The sequence below is a fragment of the Hippocampus zosterae genome, chromosome 18, assembly GCF_025434085.1.
Source record: "Hippocampus zosterae strain Florida chromosome 18, ASM2543408v3, whole genome shotgun sequence".
Classification (NCBI taxonomy): Eukaryota; Metazoa; Chordata; class Actinopteri; order Syngnathiformes; family Syngnathidae; genus Hippocampus; species Hippocampus zosterae.
This window is the reverse complement of record NC_067468.1, coordinates 3157289-3178643: the sequence shown is the minus strand read 5'-3', so window position 1 is coordinate 3178643 and position 21355 is coordinate 3157289. Positions and strand designations below refer to the sequence as shown.

General features: G+C 42.7%; 1 protein-coding gene across 2 annotated transcripts in view; it reads right to left on the bottom strand.

Moving 5' to 3' along the window:
* Window positions 1-3329: 3329 nt before the first annotated feature.
* slc27a6 (solute carrier family 27 member 6) overlaps window positions 3330-21355 on the bottom strand; it is a 71938-nt gene continuing 53912 nt past the window's right edge. Inside the window, exons 6-10 of one of the 2 annotated variants that reach the window (XM_052050092.1) lie at window positions 20889-20979; window positions 20623-20821; window positions 15045-15142; window positions 11828-11958; window positions 3330-5583 (exon numbers count right to left, since the gene is read on the bottom strand). In XM_052050092.1, the coding sequence (XP_051906052.1) occupies window positions 5407-5583; window positions 11828-11958; window positions 15045-15142; window positions 20623-20821; window positions 20889-20979 (696 nt within the window). In that variant the 3' untranslated portion in view covers window positions 3330-5406. Of the gene's footprint in view, window positions 5584-11827; window positions 11959-15044; window positions 15143-16568; window positions 17249-20622; window positions 20822-20888; window positions 20980-21355 lie in introns of those variants that run through there. The other variant, XM_052050093.1, reaches the window with a different exon arrangement.

Sequence of the window (21355 nt, the reverse complement as noted above, 5' to 3'; positions counted from 1 at the left end):
ACCTAATGGTGTCTTAAAAGCAGTCTTCCATTCGTCTCCTTCACGAATGCGGACCAAATGGTAAGCACTACGTCAATCTAATTTTGAAAAAATGGTGGCTGATTGCAAAGGAGCGAAGGCGGAGTCCAACAAAGGCAGCGGATACTTATTTTTGATGGTGATGTCATTTAACCCACGATAGTCTACACACGGTCGCAACGACTTGTCTTTTTTCTCCACAAAGAAGAAGCCCGCGCCTAACGGTGATCGCGATGGTCTAATTAGACCTGCAGTGAGCGAGCTATTTATATACTCCGTTAGTGCCTCTTGTTCTGGTTGAGACCCCTGATATAGCCGTGAACTCGGCAGCGGAGCGCCCACTTGCAGGTCTATGGCACAGTCGTATGGACGGTGCGGGGGCAAAGAACGAGCGCGATCCTTACTGAATACCTGTTGTAAATCATAATAGCAATTTGGCACTCCGTCAAGGCAAATTATTTCAGGGGAGTCGTCACCGGCACGTTCGCATCCCCCAACGACCGATCGTAAACACTGCTCATAACAGTACGGGCTCCAAATCTCTATTGCCGGGCGCTCCCAGGAAAGGTTGTGAGTCTTGAGCCGGGGCAAGCCAAGAATAACCGGAATGGCTCGGGACCGCATTAAATAAAACCGTCTGCGTTCAACATGAATCCCGGAAAATTTGAGCTTTAGCGGTTCTGTTCTTTGTGTTACAACCGCCAGGAGGCGCCCATCGAGATCATGAACACGCTTCTTTACGGCCAACTCCTCGATAAAACAGCCTAACTCTGAGGCGAGGTCGGTATCGATAAAACAGTCATCAGCCCGCGAATCTATTAGGTCCCTGATCCGCTGCACCCGGGACGCCCCATAGATCTCTCCTTCGAGTTCCAGCCTTCAGTCGACCCTCGCCGAGGCTCGGGATGTTCTGCACGGGGTCGTGACTCACAGTACGGTGAATGTAGGTGGTTGAGGTTCCGAAGGGCCGGGAGCGGCGTGATGTCCTTGTAGACCGCTGTTTGACCAGGCGCGATCGTTGAACCTGCGCCGTCTCTCCTCCGTTCTGGAGCTTTCGCCACCCAGCTGCATCGGCTCCTCCCCGGTGACAGTCTCATGGGGTCTGAATGTCCCATCGAATGTCTCGATGGGACATTCTCCCATCTGCGGCATCTTCTCAAGGTTTCTCATTTTTCCCAAGTTTTTTTTGTTTGAAGTTGGTTTATTTGGGCACTGTCCACCAGACGATACATTTACATTCAATATTCGGCACATGATAATCAGAGCCCAAAAGGAGAAGACTGAAGCACAAGCTTATAGGCGCCTATCCCATCACAATTTATGCAATACACGGCTGTCCAAACTTTTTCCATCAGCAACCGTATATTAGCATGAAAAGCAAAAAAACATTGCATGTCATAGCAACTAAAATAAAAATACGATTTTATCATCCCTGCAGTAAAGCTGTCGTGTCAGCCGTTCAATCTTACAAGACCCCGTAGCTACAGTACGGTATATTGTTTCTTTAACGTATTCCTTCAAAATAATTATCTCATTGTTTTTGAAACTGACAAAATTAGCAGCACTGCTTCAGTCATCATCGAGCTTGCAAGCTGTGTCACAGCTACAGTCGCTGATTCGCTCATTTTGGTGTCAATCAAAGAAGGATTCTACTTCAGACAGATCATTCAATCAAAATGCAGAAGCCAAGCGTCCGGGCCAGCCCACTATCCCATAGACCCTCAAGACGCTGCACGACCCACTCAACGCTTCCTAATCGAAGCACTTGCTGCTCAGCGTCCGACTGTCTCACGAAGCGCCGTGCCGCCGCAGAGTAAATGAGAATGAAGTCTTGTCAGTCACCTGTGTTAAGTAGTGAATTCTAAAGAATATGAAGGTATTTGAGTGCATATTCAGTCAATGAATTGTACACACAACAATACCACTTTTTTTTTTTTGGGTGGGTGGAGTGGATTTGATTTTCGGGAAGTTGAAATCCACCCCACTGAGCTGCGAAGCTTTGCAATTCTTGAGTGTTGTTTTACGTAAGGGTTCGTCCCAAATGGTCACAAAAACATTTGCTTACGATGTTAATGGTCTCAAACAGTTTGAACATCTTCAAAATTTGAAAACTGTTTGCAACCCTTACAACTGTTTAGGAATGCCTGTCTTTGACAAGAATAGCTGTTTGCGACCGTGAAGATTGGGCGAAAGTTTTCTCGACTGTTTGTGACCTTGAATGAACTCTGACGAAAAATCAACATTCGGGCCGTGCGCAAACACTCCCCAACCCTTGCGGCTTTGGGCGGTCTTTAGAGAAATCCACACAGATGTACAGTACATACCAAGATGTGCACAATCATGTATACAGATGTAGTACTAGATCAAGGGAACATTATCCTTGCCTCAATGGAACTCACGGATTTGAATGTATTTCAAGAGTCACAGTTTCATATTTACAATGGGCAACTTAAATGTAATGCAACAGTTTCGATAAACATTCAACGAACTACGGGTAACAAAAACTAGTCGGATTAACCACTTTATGATGGATAAAGTTGAGTATCACAGGACATAAGGCATTCTGGGAACAGTAGTGGCCAAAAAGGAAAAAAAAACATTTTTTTCTTCATAAGAACCGTTGTCAGTTGGTTTGAAGTGCAAAATGTACACAAAGTAAATCCCTGGTCCCATCCCTGGTCGAAATTACGACTCTTCCTGTGTATTACTTTTAATCACATTCCATACAACAGTGGGCTCTTTCAGAAGGCATTTCCATAGGACAAGTACCCATGTACCCTTAATTGCAAACAAAAAGGTAGAGAAATAGTCCCTTTTCTTGTTTGGACCACTTGTGTAGCTTATCGAACCATAAACAATACTTATTTGTACCTGGGGGTTAGAGTGTGTTTTCTTGGAGAACACCTCTTTTTCTGAACGCATATGGTGCAAAATATCCATCCATTGTCCAAACCGCTTAATCCCCACTAGGGTCGCGGGGGGTGCTGGAGCCTATCCCAGCCATCTTCGGGTAGAAGGCAGGGGACACCCTGAACCGGTTGCCAGCCAATCGCAGGGCACACAGAGACGAACAACCATGCACACTCACACTCACACTCACACGTTGGGACTATTTTTTAGCGTGTTCAATCAGCCTGCCATGCATGTTTTTGGAACGGGAGTACCCGGAGAAAACCCACGCAGGCCCGGGGAGAACATGCAAACTACACACAGGGAGGAGTCGACGTGCTAACCACTGGACTGGTGCTAAATAGTGCAAACCAAATAGCATTGCTGATATAAATATACTAATACAAGATTGATCTCATAAACTCCTCGTCTTGGCTCATAGAAGCTCTCACCAATTCCTTTCCTGTTTTTCTGTGAGCTCACGATGTAGCTGTTCAACTATTTTCTCCTGAGAGCTACAAATTCAATTGCTAATTGCTGTTAAGACCTGGTTACTCTCTGCTCTGCCGTGGCTGCAGCTAGACTTTTGTGAACAAAGTACTATGGTATATAACTAAGTTCTTTTGTATTTGACACTAGGTTAGCGATTAGCATCGTCTTTTCCATCATCTCCTGTTACGTCTTCTTGCTCAGCTTGTCACGTGCTAAGCTACTCCTTATCTGCCTTTTTTGAAAGTGATACTTGTTAGAAGTGTAGCTTATTTGGGCCACTGAGGCAATGATTACTTAGAGCAGAGGCTTGACACTTCACATTTCACACATACTGTAGCTGAAAAACACAGACATACTATGCAGTATGTTAGCCTAGCACCTAGTGTTTCCCCAAATTAGTGAGCAGCCGGGTGACGATGCACGGCGCATAACTGGGAAGTAAATTCTTTGTGTTTCTTACATACTTGGCCAATAAATCAGATTCTGATGTTTTTTTAAACCGGCTTGGAGCTGATTGGTTAGCATGACCTGTCTATGAGTAGCATTCCGCTTTTGCTTGGTGAGCTGGAGAGGATAAGAGCGCCAAAATAAAACAATCGTCTTTAGTGATCACGTGGTCTGATTTTGATCAGAAAACACAAAGTCGTTCAGGCCGAGATGACACTGTGATTAAGTTTCAAAAATAGGTGAACAGCAGGAGTCGTACAAGATTCTGTGAGACTTCGAGAATATATGGAAACAATGCAAAACAAGCCATCTGCAAGTGAAGATCTCCAAAGCCAAGTGGTTGGTGGCTGACTTTAGAAGGAATATACCCAATTTTCAGCCTGTTACTGTGAAAGGCTGGAGGTGGATGTGGTCGCCATCTAAATACCAGGTGCTACAGCTCAATTCCTCAGTAGGCTGGCAAGATAACAGAGGCACCATGAAGGGACAGACACATCAAGTTTGCTGATGACACAGAAGTCATTGGCCTTTTCACTAGTGGAGAAGAGACAGGTTTCCAGGAATGAGGTGGCTCAGCTGCTCTAGGTGCAAAAAAACAAAAAAAACCCCTCTCCTTAACCCTTTCAGGGACAGCGGTTACTACAGTGGACAGATTATCATGTTAGCAGGTGACAGGGTGCATGAAAGGTTTGAATGCTATAAAGACTCAAGAGATGATTCTCAACCCAAGGTGCAGGAAAGACCAGTTAGCAGCGCCTGCCATGAGTGAGACTTAAGCCTGGTTCACATGGCAACATTTCAAAGTTGTCGGCAGACTCCCAAACAGGAGCCACGTGGTCTGCAATATAAACTAGACTTGCCCCGGCCCGAAAATATTCATCTTTGATTACATCAAATTGCTAATTTTAATGTTTTATATTCTTTGTAAATGCGGAGGGAGATAGCAAAGTCAGAATTTCCCAGCTCAGTCCAACCACTGTGTTTCTACCGTGCATATGACAGATAAAAATGTTGAATAGATATGTCCTGAGGAGAAGAACAGGCTCATTTAACATCTGGAATAACCTGCTGAAGATCTTTTTTCCATTTATTGCTAGGATTCTTTTGCTTCGATGCAGTCGTGTGCTGGGGGAGGCAGTGTGGATAAAGGATGGTGTACGACAGGAGACTGATCAAGTAGAGGTGAATGTTTAGCACCAGGCTTCTGTCTGTGACCTCCGTAAACTGTCTCAAAAACTCTTGTTCCCGCCAGCGTGGCTTTACAGCCAATCTGTAGCTGGCCGCATTTGGACACGGTCACAATCACTTTATTAGAAAGACCCATTAGACTCTCAATGTGAACTGACTGATTTTTTTTCCCAACATAAATCATACTTATATTTTAATCAAATACTAGCTGCTTTTAAATTTCATTGTTTAATGTTTAGCATTTTAATTTTCTGGTGTGTAATCTCTTTGATATTGTCATGTTGGCTGTCAAACTATCTTGAAAGTGACAGAAGCAAGGCCAAATCATCATATTCTTCTTAGATCACTGCCATTACGCTCACGAGCACAGTCTTATAGCTTGCACTCTCCACAGACGATACTCTGGTATGCACTTTTTGTTAAAGGGATATAGCTGTTCTGTTGATAATCCAACACATAGAGAGGATCTGATATTGTTGAGGGGTTAAATCCGCTTTGAACCAGGTTGAACTTCTGCTGTTTTAAGGTGCTTGTCATTTCCATCACGTCCTGAGGAGACAAACAAAACAATGGTCAGTGTGACATGTGGAATTAGAATGATTAGCACGCAATACAAGATGCAAAATGGTGTACAACATATAAGATAAAGTAAGGTAAGATAAGATAAGATAAGAATACCTTTCTCGCAATGGAGAAATTCCCAATTCACAGCAGCAAAGTTATGAAAGGAAGAAGTAGAAGAACAAAATATAGGAGCTGCCGGAAAGGCAGCCACTCTCGCGGTGCCATTTTGAAGTCAAAATAACAAAAATAACACAACACATAGGACACGCCCAGTCGTGCTATCTTCACCACTTTTCTGCATTCACTTTGTTGTTTGAAGCAGTTATAGATGAAAGAGGAGAGGATCAAAGAGTCTTTTCACCAGTGGGTCAGAGACGTCATGCTGAAAATGTGCACACGTCTGCTACAAGCTAAGTTTTGAAAGCAAACACGAAGCTGTAGCGTCCATTGACGAAAAGAGATGAGTTCACTTCTCCTGTCCCACGTATTCCACTTCAAACTCCAAGCCGCGACTTCCAGTTCCAAATCCGCATCGGCGCACCACGCTAACACTCCTTTCTTCTTATCGTCGGCTCCTCAAGCCTTACATCCATCCAGCCGCAGACCGTTCAACAGCACCGATCTATCCGCTGAACAAAGCGGGGCTGTGAAAAATGCTGCCCATTACAGGCGCAAGACACAAGCGCCCCGGGACTGTCCAGCAACAACCGTCAAATGGCGCCGACATTCCTCCCAGTCAAAAACAGTGCTGGTATACCCATGCTGCCGAGAAGGCGCAACCACCAAGCACAGAGTCTCCTCCTTGATGAATGTCATGGCCAAAAAATGCTGAAAAAAGTCCACATCAGGTCCACACGATGTAACAACAAACACGAAGTGACAAAACAAACACAAAAAAAGCAAGGCTCATGAGAACACTTGCCGACGGCTGCCTACTCGGGCGCCATCTTGACTTCAAAGATCATTCTATCATGATATCATTCTGAAAATGTACTTGGAACAGATTTTAGAATCAATATTTTCAGACACGGGAGACTTTGAATTTTGTTTGAAAACAAAAATAACAACCGAAACAAAGGCTTTCTTAGCAGGATCAGTCAGACTGGAAAACCTTGGAGTCTGATAGAACAATGTGCTTTTTGGATTGGATTGAATAAAACTTTGTCAAATGTACTGTATGTGTAACATGTAAATACAGCACAGATTAAATTTCTTCCCTTTTCTTTTCATGTCCTTGTTGTGATAAACAACAAGGACATGGCTTCGCCTGGGGACTGGAGTGAGCAAAGGATTTGGCCCAAATGGTCAACATGTGAGTCGCTGATGGTGGAGTTGTACACACGCTGGACTTGTGTGCAGGCACCGTGGGATCGGTTCCCACTCAGTGATGGTGTGTCTGTGGGTGTGAATGTTTGTCTGTCTCTATATGTGCCCTGAGACTGACTGGCGACAAGTTCAGGGTGTCGTTTGCCTTCCGCCCGAGGTCAACTGGGATAAGCTTCAGCAACTCCCCGCGACCCTGTTCACGACAAAGTGTGTTGAAAATGAAGACGGCTCGGTGGACGAGTGGCTAGCGTGGTGGCCTCACAATATGGAGCAGGGGTGGGCAAACTTTTTGGCTCGAGGGCCGCATTGATTTCTAAATTTGACAGGTGGGCCAGGTCAGCACAAGATATGGTACATATAAAAAACCGTATATGTTGACAGTCCATACCAAACATCAACAGAATAGAAGCATTAAAGTGTGAACAACATACATGTGTGACAACACAGGCAACAAAGTGCAACCATATACTGCCCATAAACTGCAGCAAAGTTAGGACTATTTGCTACGAAATTTCTCCATGTACAGCACTTTGTATGCAGCGATGGCTGTTTGAAAGTGCTCTATAAATACAGTTTTGTTGAGTTGACTTGAGTAAAAGACCTTGTAGCTTTCTTTCCACTCACTCACTGTCTCGAACTTGACCTCCCCTCGATCACCATACAAGACAGCGTTGCTCAGCTGATGTCGTGCAACGAAGTTTTGAACCCAGCCACGGGACGCTTTGAAGTATTTGATGCCCATAGCGCTATGGAACTCGATTGCTCTCTCATTAGCGGTCCAGTTGGGGGAAACTTTTTAGCGCGATAACAGTCAAACCATTCCAGGAAACATTTATTTACTCAACTGTCCGTCGAGCCGCAACAATTCACTCTGAGCATGGAAACATCCAGAATCGGACAGAGCAAGAATCGCTTCCTCGTTTTTCAAAGTCTCGTCGGTTTGAATCTTTCAGACTCCAAGCGTCTCCTGAATCTTTTGTACTTTGTAACCCGCGTCGTTTAATCAGATACACTTCATTTTCTCTTCCGCCGCCATTACTGTTCCTCTACGTTTGGATGCCATGATCTACAGGACGTAAAAATTTTCACAATTCCAGTAAAACTCACTGCAAAAAAGAGTCACTTGCATGTTGCCGTTTTGGATCCAATGATATATGAAATAGCGGCGCGGACACACTTATTCCGTCGTATCGAACGGGAGTCGCTTGAGTGGCGCTACTCAGGGCTTCCGTATCGACTCCCCCTCCCTTCCCTGTGCTCAGCAACTTCAAATAACTGCGCCACCTGGCGTTGAAATGCCTGTCACCGTCAAATCAAGTCACCGTTTGGTTCCATTAATTTTTTCTCTTTTTTGTGCTCTCATTCATTCTCATTTCAAGTCCAAATGAAATGAATGCAATCATTTACATCGAACCTTAATTGTGTACTGTACAACCTTCGGCGGGCCGGATTAAAAAGACCAACGGGCCGGATCCAGCCCGCGGGCCATACTTTACCCACCTCTGCTATAAAGGTTCAATTCCGGCTCCGTCCTTCCTGTGTGGAGTTTGCATATTCTCTCCATGCCTTCATAGGTTTTCTCCAGGTACTCCCCACATTCCAAAATCATGCATGGCAGGCTGCTTGAACACTTAATTGTCCCTACGTGTGAGTGTGGATGGTTGTTCGTCTCTGTGTACCCTGCAATTGTCTGGCAAACAATTCTGGGTATCCCCCGCCTACTGCCCAAAGACAGCTAGGATAGGCTCCAGCACCCACCACGACCCTTGTGAGGATAAGCGGATCAGAAAATGGATGGATGGATGGATGGATAGTCAACATGTACTTTGCTGACTTGAAACACAAATTTGAACACCGTCTCTCAGTGTCCTGTGTGGGTATATCCAGTAGTACAATCAGTTGGTTTGGTTCTGTCAGATTCATCAAGCTCCAACGTTAAGCATTTCCTTTGCCAGTTATACCGGAGTTTGACGGAATCAGGCTCTGGTTCAATGGAAAAACTGTTGGATTGCACCCTTGGTAGGATGTTGTGTTCTCGTCAGGGTTTGTTCAAGGTCACAATTATTCGCCAAATGGTTGGCAGACGTTCACACAAACTTTTCTTGTTGCAAGGAAAATTTGAACATTTGTCCTGAGAAAAACCACGAAAACTGTTGGCGAATGTTTTCCGAACATTTGTGACCTTGAAAGAACCCGAAATGAACACGCATTTTTCTCGCCAACAGTCAAAAATGTTCGGTCCAAAAAATAAAAAATAATCATATTCATAATAATAATAATAACAATTACAATAACAATAATAAATGAATGAATACAGTATAACTGTTAAAACTACACTGTGTATTTTTTTGGTGTTTTCATATTCTAACATCTTTCTATATTTCTTAGCATTTAATCTTTAGCTTTCATATTGACCTGTGACATTACCATGCTGGTGTTCCGAAAACATCATCCCAGAAATGATGCATTTGACACGGCCCGACGTCTCCAGTTTGTACAGTTAACAAAGAAAATTCTGCATTTCTGTTGTAGAAAATAGTCGTCAATGATCATCAATGACCTCTTTTGAATAATTCATCTTTTTTTCCCCCCACCGGCTGTCCTTCGAAACGGAATGAAAAACCTTAGAGAATCACAGGTTGGGGAGATATAGCCTTGTATACCAAATTTTGTGTCGGGACCGATCAAGATCTGCTATTCTTTCATGTCATGAATGTGATTATTAGGAGAATCACTTGGTCACAATGACAAATACCATCAATTTGTGTGCTACAAACCAGCCACAATACCCATAATCACTGCAATCTTCAAAGTGTTTTGACTGTGTGTTTTTTACGTTATTACGCACAAAATCCTGCAGTGTTTCATATTTGTCAAACGCAACCATCTATCCATCCATCCATCTTCTATTGCTTATCTGTGGTCGGGTTGCGGGAGCAACAGCTTTAGCAGGGAAGCCCAGACCACTTTTTCCAGCTCTTCCTGGAGGATCTCAAGACGTTACCAGGCCACCTGGGAGACATAATCTCTCCAGCGTCTCCTGGGTCGTCAATGGGGCCTCCTGCCAGTGGGACATGCCCGGAACACCTCACCAGGCGTCCAGGAGGCATCCTAATCAGATGCCCGAGCCACCTCATCTGGCTCCTCTCAACATGGAGGAGAAGCGGCTCGACCCAGAGCCCCTCCCAGATGACCCAGCTTCTCATCTTATCTCTGAGGGAGAGCCCGGACACCATGTTGAGAAAACTCATTTCGGCCGCTTGTATCTAATTCTTTCGGTCACAACCCATAGGTTTGGAACGTCGATCGACCAGTAAATTGAGAGCTTTGCCCTTTGGCTCAGCTTCTTCTTTACCACAGGGATGGTAATGGCTAGTGATGAAAAAAAAACGGAAAGGGGCGTGGCCTGGACGGGGCGACCAATCACAACGAGTAGGACATCATACATGTCCAATCGCAGGGCTGTTTACAATCGGAAGATGGAAAGACTGATTGGGATAGCTTGTGAAAACTACGATAACGTACCTGACCCCCCCCTAAAATTTTCTCAACGGATTTAGACGATTCACAAAAATGATCAATTTAAGAAGTAAAACGGTGGATTTCCGCGTATCCGCGGAAAATTGCCATCCCCGTTACCACGACAGTCCGTATCACAGCAGGCGGTGCATCAATTTGCCTGTCGATCTCTCGCTCCCTCCTGCGTCACTCGTGAACAAGATACTTAACCCTTGTGTGCTCCAAATTAAAAAGGCCTTAAGTTACGCATTTTACAATTTTTGTAATGATGTATTTTGTGTTATAAAAACATTCTTTTTTTTTTCAAACACTCAAAATGTTCAGGGGCATCTGTGCTATCCATACATATATAGTTTTTATTAGTTTTTTGGGATTTTTTATTCTTTATTTTTTGCAAAAGGAAAAAAAAAATGTGTCTGGAGGTCCCAACCAAGCCCTACTAACAATCCCGACCGGACGTGTTCATGTAAAATGCATTGGTTTGAAACCTCCTGCAAAAAGGCAAACTCATTTGCGATCCTCTGGCGCCACCTAAAAGTTGCACAATTGGAATGACCTCAACCCAACAATGTGGCACGCATACGTCTGTCCAAGCGAAAACAAAGCGATTGACGTAAAAATCGCGTGAAATGCATGTTTACACATTAGGTTTACAATGCATTCAAAAATATGAATTATAATGGGTCTCTATGGTGCAAAAATATGTAAATTGTGAAGATTAAGGTATCAAAACGTTTTTTTATTATTGCTGCAATGCCTGAGAATTATCAGCCGGTGACGTCATGAAATTTAGGCCATTTTAGAACCCCTCCATAAGTTTCAGCTCTCTCGTGTTTTCTGAATGCCTTTGCCTTTGATTCAAAGACATCATTTTACATTTATCGCAAGCGGTGCACTACGAGGGTTAAACTCCTCCACTTGAAGCAAGATCTCCTGCCCGACCCGGAGTGGGCACTCCACCCTTTTCCGACTGAGGACCATTGTTTCAGATTTGGAGGTGCTGATGTTCATCCCAACCGCTTCACACTCGGCTGCAAAATGCTCCTGTGAGAGTTGGAGATGTTTAAATGCATGCAAGGATTTTTTTTTTAAGAATGTGAACGCAATTGAGGTTATCATATTGGGGTGGCCATTGACAATTGTTCCTTTGGAAATGAATTGCCCACTCCCTGCAGTGCAATATCTCGGCCTACTTCCATGTGACGAAACAATCTCCTAATCTAATAACGAACAAGCTAACTGAGAGTTGCAAGTTTGGAACTGGTTGTTGAAGCATTCACCCAATTTAGGAAAGCATGTGATAAATACAGTCAAGGAGAAAGCAAGTGACAGCATGGAAAATAGCAACCTCTGTTAGTGTTTTACACATGATTCGGCTACTTACCTGCAGTCTTATGAAGAGGGGTCGAGCATAGGAGGGTAGCTCCATCACCACGTGTTGAAAAAATTTGCGCCCATTAAACATGAAGCCTGGTCTTAGAATTATGGCAGCCATCCCAGCTCTTCCCTCCTGCCCTATACACACAGTATATGTGTATATTTACATAAATAAAATAAAAAACATTGTTCACTGTTGACATATCATTCTTGAGCATTAACGTTTTCGGAAAAAATATTTGTATTTTAATATCAGCTGGCCGATTAAATTGTAGCCCTTCTGAAACCGGCAAAAGTCAATGGCAATTTGGCCAATGTTTGCCAATTGTCTTCCCTTGGTGCACCCGAACAATTTACAATATTGTGCAGATGTAACACAGATCTCATTCTTTACTACACAGAAAACGATACCATAAATCTGCTTTCTTCAGTCTCAGTCATGTGAAAGAGTTAAATATCGACATTCTATGGACCTGCCAATCAAAATTAAATCAATTCTTCCAAGCATCATTTAGATGAGCATCAAAACCTGTACGAAGGACTTGATCCGGATGTCACAATTTGACACACAAGCCAAAGTAACGGTTTGTTTTAAAAATGTGTGAGTGAATCAATTATTTGTTAATGAATAAATAACAACCACATAGGTCAACACAAATCAAACATAATTCCATCCATCCATTAATCCTGTGACAGTTAAATTTGACACACATTCAACGAACTACTAAGACAGACACAGTTTTATAAACATTTTCTCGATGAGAAGAGCAGGCAATGGGGAGCCTACTTGCCCTCGGGGACTTTAGCTGCTGGGTTCACCCTAGATCCTTGGAGGAAGCGGAAAATGGTGTTCCTGTCAACACTGTCCGTTGAGGATGATGGATGCCATCTACATTATCGGCCTTCCGATAAGAGGTATGCTGCTGTTTGGTGTTAGCAGTTTCCTGATCTATCGCAAAATTCAACCGATGGGAGTGGCTCTATTGGAAGTGAAGAGGCTGCCGGTCTAAGGATGGCATAGTGCGGATGTCCAACACCCAGACTCAGACTGTGCTCAACCACAAACTGTTGCGGTTTTGGAGCGTCTCTGCAAGATGGACAAAAACTTGGAGAAACTGGAATCCGTGCTCAAATATTGACTGAAATCACGGATTTGGCTGATCAACGCCACGAAAGAGACATAAGCCACGGACTCAAGGCTATCTTAAATTCTTGGGCAGCCTGCTACCAAAACAACTATCTCGACCTTCCCCTGATGAAAGTACGCACGGAAGCTACTCCCCCATCATCACCCCCTCCTTCATACACGCCCTTGTATCACCGTCTTTATTGTTTATGTCTTGTGACCTGTTGTAACTGTCATATGCTTGTGCAGGAGTTTTTTGCCTAACTCAAATTATCCTCAAAATGAGGAGAGTTCGAGCGTGTTTTTTGTCTCCCCCTCTCCCTCCCTTGTGGTTTCCTTCTGACTTCCGGGTTGAGTGAACGCTGTTGGGTTTTGGCTGCTGCTGCTCAACCCGTATTGTTTTGTGTTTTTTGTTATTGTAAAGTGTCATTGAGTGTCTTGAAAGGAGCTTATAAATAAATTGTATTATTATTATTATTTTATGATAAGGATTTTTTGTAACTTTATCAATTAAATGCTCTGTATTCTCGCAATCAATTCGCTTTACCATAGACAGGTAGATACGAAACATCTGTGCCTTTGGCGACGTTAACGCTGCTAAGGGCACCACGTTCCATGTTCGTGGACGTCACAACAACCATGTTCTGTAATTGTCAGCACACGCTTTGGTGTTGACAAAAAAGTAAGCCTCATGAAAATTGGTTGCGGAAATGAGCCGGAATGACTTTTCAATGCACAGGCATTGCCTTTGTTGGCAACGTTGCCGCTACCAATGTCACTGAGCTTGGACTGCTACTGCATGTCGTTATCACGGCAGTTGAAACAACTGCTTTTTTTAAAACAAGCTAATAAACTTGCCGATAAGTGATACAATAGAAAGTGGGCTGCGATTGCCTGGCAACCGGTTCAGGGTGTCCCCCGCTGACTGCCCGAAGATGGCTGGCACAGGCTCCAGCACCCCCCGCTACACTTGTGAGGATAAAGCGGATCGGAAAATAAATAGATGGATGGATAGAAAGTGGGTCACTGTCTGTTTCTATACCAGAACTTCAAGTATGGTTATAGTAGTATTCTCAATAATCAGTCTTGTGTTTCTTTTCTTTCTTTACAGCTCAGAACAAGTTGCTACAGTATTCATTCGACATGTCAGATTTCTTCTTTGTGTTGTTTATTCCATTTTATTCTGTCCATATCAGCAATGAGCGGGGCTAGGGGAGTAATCCATGTATGAACATCATATCTGCACAAATGTACAATTTTCCAATATCAACGGAAATTATTTCATGCCTTACATTAATCTGTCCATCCATATTCTGAACTGCGTTATCAAGGGTTGGGGGGGGGGGGGAGCATGCTGGAGCCCATCGCAGCAGTCTTCGGGCAGTCGGCGGGGGATACCCTGAACCGGTTGCCAGCCAGTCGCAGGGCACACAGAGATGAACAACCATCTGCACTCACACTCACACCTCGGGACAATTTGGAGCAGGGGTCACCAACGTGGTGCCCGTATTGGACCACACCAATAGCCCGCCAGTGGTAGGATTGTGATTTGCTTGTAGAAATTATGATTTAAAAATGCAAACACTGGCAGTATTGTGAGACAGCTTTAAAATGATCAGAGCCTGAAAATGAAAATCATTAATTATTAAAAATAACACATTCTAATATTATTAAATAATTTGTACAAATGTTATTTCATACATGTATCAATTTGGTAGTCCTTCACACAATCAGGAAACATGAATTAGCTCTCACTCTCAAAAAGGTTGGTGACCCCTTATTTGGAGTGTTCAATCAGCCTGCCATGCATGTTTTTGGAATGTGGGAGGAAACCGGAGTACCCGGAGAAAACCCACACAGGAAGGAGCTGGGATCGAACCCACGGCCTCTGCACCGTGAGGTCGACTCGCTAACCACTTATTCACCGGGCCACTCATGCCTTAGATTGGTCATCTCTAATTTTTTCACCCTAAAAAAACCCCAGATCGGTCAGGTCTGAGTATCATTCTTTTGATTTTATAAATATCAGCTCTTTGGGAGTATGCTAGGGCCTAACATTCAGATGTATGATATGGAATTGCTTCCGACATGAACGTACCTGCTATTTCCACCCCATACACATTGACTTCTTGGATGAAATCAACTGACCCAAGGGTTTCTGCCACATCTGTTGTGGCTACATTTTCGCCTTTCCACCTGAATCCAGGAAACAAATTATTAACCATAGTTAATAATATTGCTACTAAACCACAATGATTCTTAAAATACAAGTCTACATTATACAAAAGTAACATTTAACAACACTTCTATATCCCAGGCACACTCCCTTTTGACATGGGTTCGAGACCTACCCAGGACAATGATGCAAAACATATCTGCGGTGTGGCAACACCTCTGTCACTTTGAATCTCTCCTTGCATCCCTTCATGTGTGTGATCTGGCTCTATGTTGGGTGTGCAACACAAAGTCGGCCTATGCATCAGAGTTTGAGTTGAATTCCCCCTCGAGGAGCACCAACCAAAAATGAAAACGATACAGAGTATCCTTGAGATGTTTCTACACCTTGATCTATTACATATTCTGTTACGGCAAGTTTCATATAGTTAATAAAAACAACAAAAAAACAACAACACATATTCAATGTGAGTGTTACAAAAACTGACTTGAACCAGAAATTGTTGATTTAAAAGCCGTGAGTGCCTCGAATTGAACCAAATCTGTCATGACCCTGTTCTTGTGTTTCTCCAGCAGGTGGCAGTGGAGGCCTTCTCTTCCAGCATGCACACCTGCTGCCAATTCGATTATTATGATTAAGCCATGTATTTAAACAAGTGCCACGTCTCTTGTCGGATTATTGAGTTTACAATTTGCTCAAGAGATATTTTATAGAAGCCATGTTCAGGTTTATAGTCGCTCTTGCTTTGATAGTTTTTTTTTTGTGTTCCAAGTATTCAGGATTTCTTGTAATGATTGGATGATTGAAGTTTTGTGTCATTGGACTTTTGCCATTTTATTTTAGGTATTCGTCAGGATTCAAGATTACCTTGACATTAGCAAGCGATTTATTTATTTCTTTATTGTTCTCATTGGCTTTTCCTGGTTCTGTGTTACCAGTGCTTTCTGTTTGCACTTTGTCAGTCCTTCGTTTTTGGGAAATAAATATTTTTTGTACCGCCGTTTATATGACTTTACATTTGAGGGATTTGCTTACCATCTGGTCCGTTTACGGATCATGTTAGAATCATGTCATCTCGAATCGTCTTTTATTGGAAGTTAGTACTTTCAAGTTCACTTCAATGTATGCAAAATGACAACAAAAAAAGTCAGTGCTTCATAACCTCATGAAATAAAGCACACCATATCAAATTGAGTTTTAATCCCACTGAGTCAGATCAAATCTAGTCGTTCCACTTTCAAATGGAATCATCCTTGAATCATTTGGCACGGGACTTATGAAAAACTAGATTGAATCTTTTGCGGAGAAAACCACACCCCTTAATTTTGTAACTTAAACAGAAAACATGACCCCAATGAAGTTGGGACGTCATGTTAAACAGAATGCAATGATTCACAAATCACGTCCAACCTTTATTTAATTGAATACACTACAAAGACAAGATACTTAATGTTCAATCTGATAATCTTTATTGTTTGAGCAAGGAATCATAACATTTTCTGCAACACAATCCAAAAAAGATGGGATGTATATTGAACATTGATAATATCAGCTTTGCGTTTATTTTCACTATTTGGAATCGGAGAGTGCAGAAAATTTAATAATCTTTGCTTTTTACTTTTTAAATCAGTTTGGCTGTCTGTATGTTATTGGTTACATTTATTTCTTCATATTAGTTATTTGTTAAATTGAGTAGGTTAAACGAAAATGCTAAATTTGTACGAAAAAAAAGCAGAGAGTAGAATAAATCTGATGCATTTAGCGTCTACAGTATTTACTTCTCGCCGACTCAATACTTCGATTGTAGTTTTTATGTTGAAGTTCAAATCACAATACCGTTAGAGTGAAGGCATTCCATTTAGATGAAATTTAGGTCATATGCTGGAGCTGCAGAAAAAAAAGCGCAATTCAATCTTTTCCTAAAATTGTTCAGATCGAAAAGTTTTTTTTTTTTTTAACTCCAACCGCAAATACATTTGTGACAAAATGTAGTCATCAATTAAATTTTTACAGTTGTGAATGTGTCACCTTGAATCCAGGAAAAGTATCTATTTTTTAAAGCATCTTAATCCTGAAGGATTCTCGAAGTGAAAATCCTCTTCAAGTGTGGGCTGGGTTGAGGGGGGCTTTAAAGAGGAAAAGGACACAAGAGTTCACGCATAGGATAAAAAGCCCCAAAGACACAGAATAAGAATAAACAAAGAGACATCCATACCACGGATGACAGTGAGTTACTTATCGATTATATTACAAGTATAATACAAATGGTTTGTTGAAGTGCAGCAATGGAGAGGGTTACTTTTAATCATTTTTCATCAACCACTTATAATCATTTGGATCTGGGGTCCCGGCGGCACGGTGGGTTCCGTTCTGGGCTCTTCCTGTGTGGAGTTTGTATTATCACCCCGTGCCTGTGTGGGTTTTATCCGGGTATTCCGGCTTCGTCCCTCATTCCAAAAACGGGCATGGTGGGTTAATGGGGCACTCTAAATTGTCCTTAGGTGTAAGTGTGAGCGCGGATGGTTGTTTGTTTGTGTGTGCCCTGTGATAGGCTGGCAACCCGTTCAGGGTGTCCCCCGACTACTGTCTGAAGAGGACTGGGGTAGGCTCCAGCATGCCCGCGACACCTTGTGAGGATAAGCGGATCAGATAACGAATGGTAGATGGACTTCTGTAGCCACAAATTTCTAATTCTACTTGGTATTTTGGCCTCATGGTGATCTTGAGACGTCTTTCGGCAATTCTTTTTCTCGATTTGCGCAGGTGATGTTCTTTCTAGCTTATTCTTATCAAAGACTTGGATGGATGGATGGATGGATGGAAGTCTCTTGCTATCGGAGTGGGAAATAGAATTGGAAACACGTAGTGATCACTATTCTTTGTATGTTGGTTGCATTCGGAAATTCAATCCGACAATTTAGCACTACAAATCCCAGATCTGTCCGCTATCCTCGCATCTTCCTGATGGAGCTTCCATCTTGTCTTGCACGCTCCAGCACCAATTCTTCATTCTCGTTGTGTATTGACTGACAGACATGTTCTTCTTTACTTGTATAATTGTGGAGTGCTAAAAAAAAAAAAAAATAAAAAAAAACGACAATCCATGTGACGATGGAGAGTTACTGCACGTTCTTTTTTTTTTTTTTTTTTAACTTTAAACTGGATCGTTTTACACATTTTATTGTAATGACTTATCACATACTGTATGTCAGTAACTCCCTCGCCCCCTTTTTGCTGAAGACGGCAACAACACGACTTTTACAGTACATTTATTGTTCCTTTCTCACTGTTATCTTCCAGAGGTGCAGCCTCACAATAATGTTTAACAGTGTTCACTAAACTAATTTAGTGGCAAGAATAATTTTAATTCCGCTAATCACCATAGCATTATTATTGATACTATAATACTAGTGTGTTACAAGCCTTCTTTACCTTTCATTCCCAAATCCCATTATTTTATTTCTCTTGCTTTTTCTCTCAGTCCAACCGGTTGACTGTTGCGCAAAATAATTGGGAACTCTGTACTCTGATTGATTAAAAAAGGATACTGTTATCATTCTTGTGTATTACTTGAATAAAATCTTGACTATCAAATAAAGTCATAATTGTTGAACAAAAAGTTTCATTTGACGATAAATGTCATGTTCTGTCTTGGTTTGTTTTTCAGCTCCAGTTGCAGGGAGGGGTGTTTCCCTCCAGCGGGCGCACCTGTGCCACATTTCACCATCAAGCCTTGCTGTGTACAGTAATCCCTCGTTTATCGTGGGGATTACGTTCCAAAAAGAACCCGTGTACGTACAATTGTGTGGACATGTCATTGACTCAATATGCGCTACAACGCGCTCAACCTTTTTTCCGAATCAGCCTCTTATTACTGGTTACGACGCGACTCTCTTCTCATTCATTCCCGCAGCTTCACTGTGCTTTAAACTGTGTGGACGCTGAGCGTCAAGAGAGTTCAGTGTAGGTTGTCCCAATGCATTGAAATGAGACGAGTCATTGGATAAATGCTGATTTTGTCCCACCCATTGGACGCTCAGCGTCTCTGGGAATCTATGGACAGTGGGCGTTTACCAGCTGGCCCGGAAGCTGAGCTTTTCTGCATGATGATTGGATGTTCTGTCTGAGGCTGAATCTCTTTATAATTGACAACGAAATGAGCCAATCATCGATCTTATGGTGAGGCATCCTTTTCATTTTTTTGAAAAGGAACGGAGAGGAGAATTCACGTATAAATAAAAGGATACATTTTATGATGTAGGTCGAAATTGAGCTTCCCCTCCTTGACAGACCAGCATCCGCCACTGATACAATGAAATCAAAGACCAAATATTTGCAAAGGTAAATTTGGCAAGCTGTACAGCAGGGGTGTCCAAAGTCGGTCCTCAAGGGCCGTTGTTCTGCCTGTTTTCCAGCTCTCCCAAGAGCAACACACCTGATTCAAATAATCAGGAACATTCTAATGCTGCTTCAGAGCTGGCTGATGAGCTGATCATCTGAATCAGGTGTGTTGCAGCTGGGAGAGTGGAAAACAGGCAGGACAGTGACCCTCCAGGCCCGGAGCTGGACATGCCTGCTGTACAGAGACGAGGTGCGGACTGTTCGCGTTGCTCAGTCTTTTAGCCAATCAGGATGCAGAACACAATTCACTGTTTAAAAAAAAAGCATTTAAAAAACTGCACGAAAAAAATCCATGAAACAGCGTAGCCGCGGAAGGTGAACCGCGTTATATCAACGGATTACTGTATTTAAAGACTGCCGAGCTGCCTGGTCATCCATCCATCCATTTTCTGAACAGCTTTATTCTCACAAGGGTCGCAGGAGGTGCTGGAGCCCATCCCAGCTGTCTTCGGGCAGTAGGCGGGGGACACCCTGAACCGGTTGCCAGCCAATCGCAGGGCACGCAGAGATGAACAACCATCCACGCTCACACTCACCTCGGGACGAAACGGAGTACCCGGAGAAAACCTATGCAGGCACGGGGAGAACATGCAAACTACACACAGGAAGGCTGGAGCTGGAATCGAACCCAGTACCTCTGCCCTGTGAGGTCGACGCGCTAACTACTGGACCACCGGCCCAACGCTGCCTGGTCATTGTCAGATTATTGACCTTGCTCGCTGTTGTACTTTTAGTGTTGTATTTTAGACCTTGTGATACCTTTCATAGTCACTCGCGTTTTGTCATCAAACTTTATAAGTATTTTCATTATTCCTTTATTTGATCTTGATCCTTGGATTTGCGTTATTTGACTTTTCATATTTTGTTTGTGTATTCTCTGTTCTCTATTGTATCTTTCCTTTGCAAGTGCTTTTTGTTTATGCATTGTGTTTCCTGGCTAGTGTGACCAGTGATTTCAGTTTGTACTTTGTTAGTGCTAGTTTCTGTCATAAATATTTTTGTTACCGGACTTTTTCTGAGGTTGCATTTTTGGAATCCAGAAATATGATTCGGTTTGGTCCTGAACCTAATAATGAAATCAAATCATACACAATTGTACCTGAAGGTGTCTCCTACTCTGTCTTTGAAAGAGATGAAGCCTTCGTTGTCTTCAGCCATCAGATCGCCTGTGTTAAAGTAGGCATCTCCCTTGACAAACACGTTCCTTATCAGCTTCTTTTCGGTCAGCTGCTTGCTTCCAGCGTAGCCAAAGAATGGGGTCAGGGCACTTACTTTAGATAGTAAAAGCCCTGTCTCGCCTGAGAAAGGTCAGATCAGTTGTAAGGCACTTGAGTTGAAAGCGACTTCAGTGAATGGAAATCTTACCCTTTTTCACTCGCTGGCAGAAACCGTATTGATCTTTCATTGGCTCCTCTTTCATCATGTCATACTTCACCAGATCATATTTCAGCAGGAGCTGCACACAACAAAATTAGATAGTGATATTCAGGAAGAAGTCATGATCTGTTTTAATTTTTGGTTTAACATAACATTGGTATAAAACAGTGGTCACCAAACTACGGCCCGCAGGCCAGATCCGGCCCGCCTACACATTTGGTCCGGCCCCCCTGAACAATACCAGAGTGTTTTGATTTATTTTTCATCTATGTATATTTGTATTTTATCATAAAATTTGGCTTTTGCAATAAAATATTCATTAGTTATGAACTATTTTCATGATTAACTATTAGCTCGTAACAATTTCATAAACACATATAACGTGACATTTGTTCCATCCTTCTGCGGTCTGTGCCGTTATCTGGCAACCCCAGAAAAAATTAATCCTAAACCCG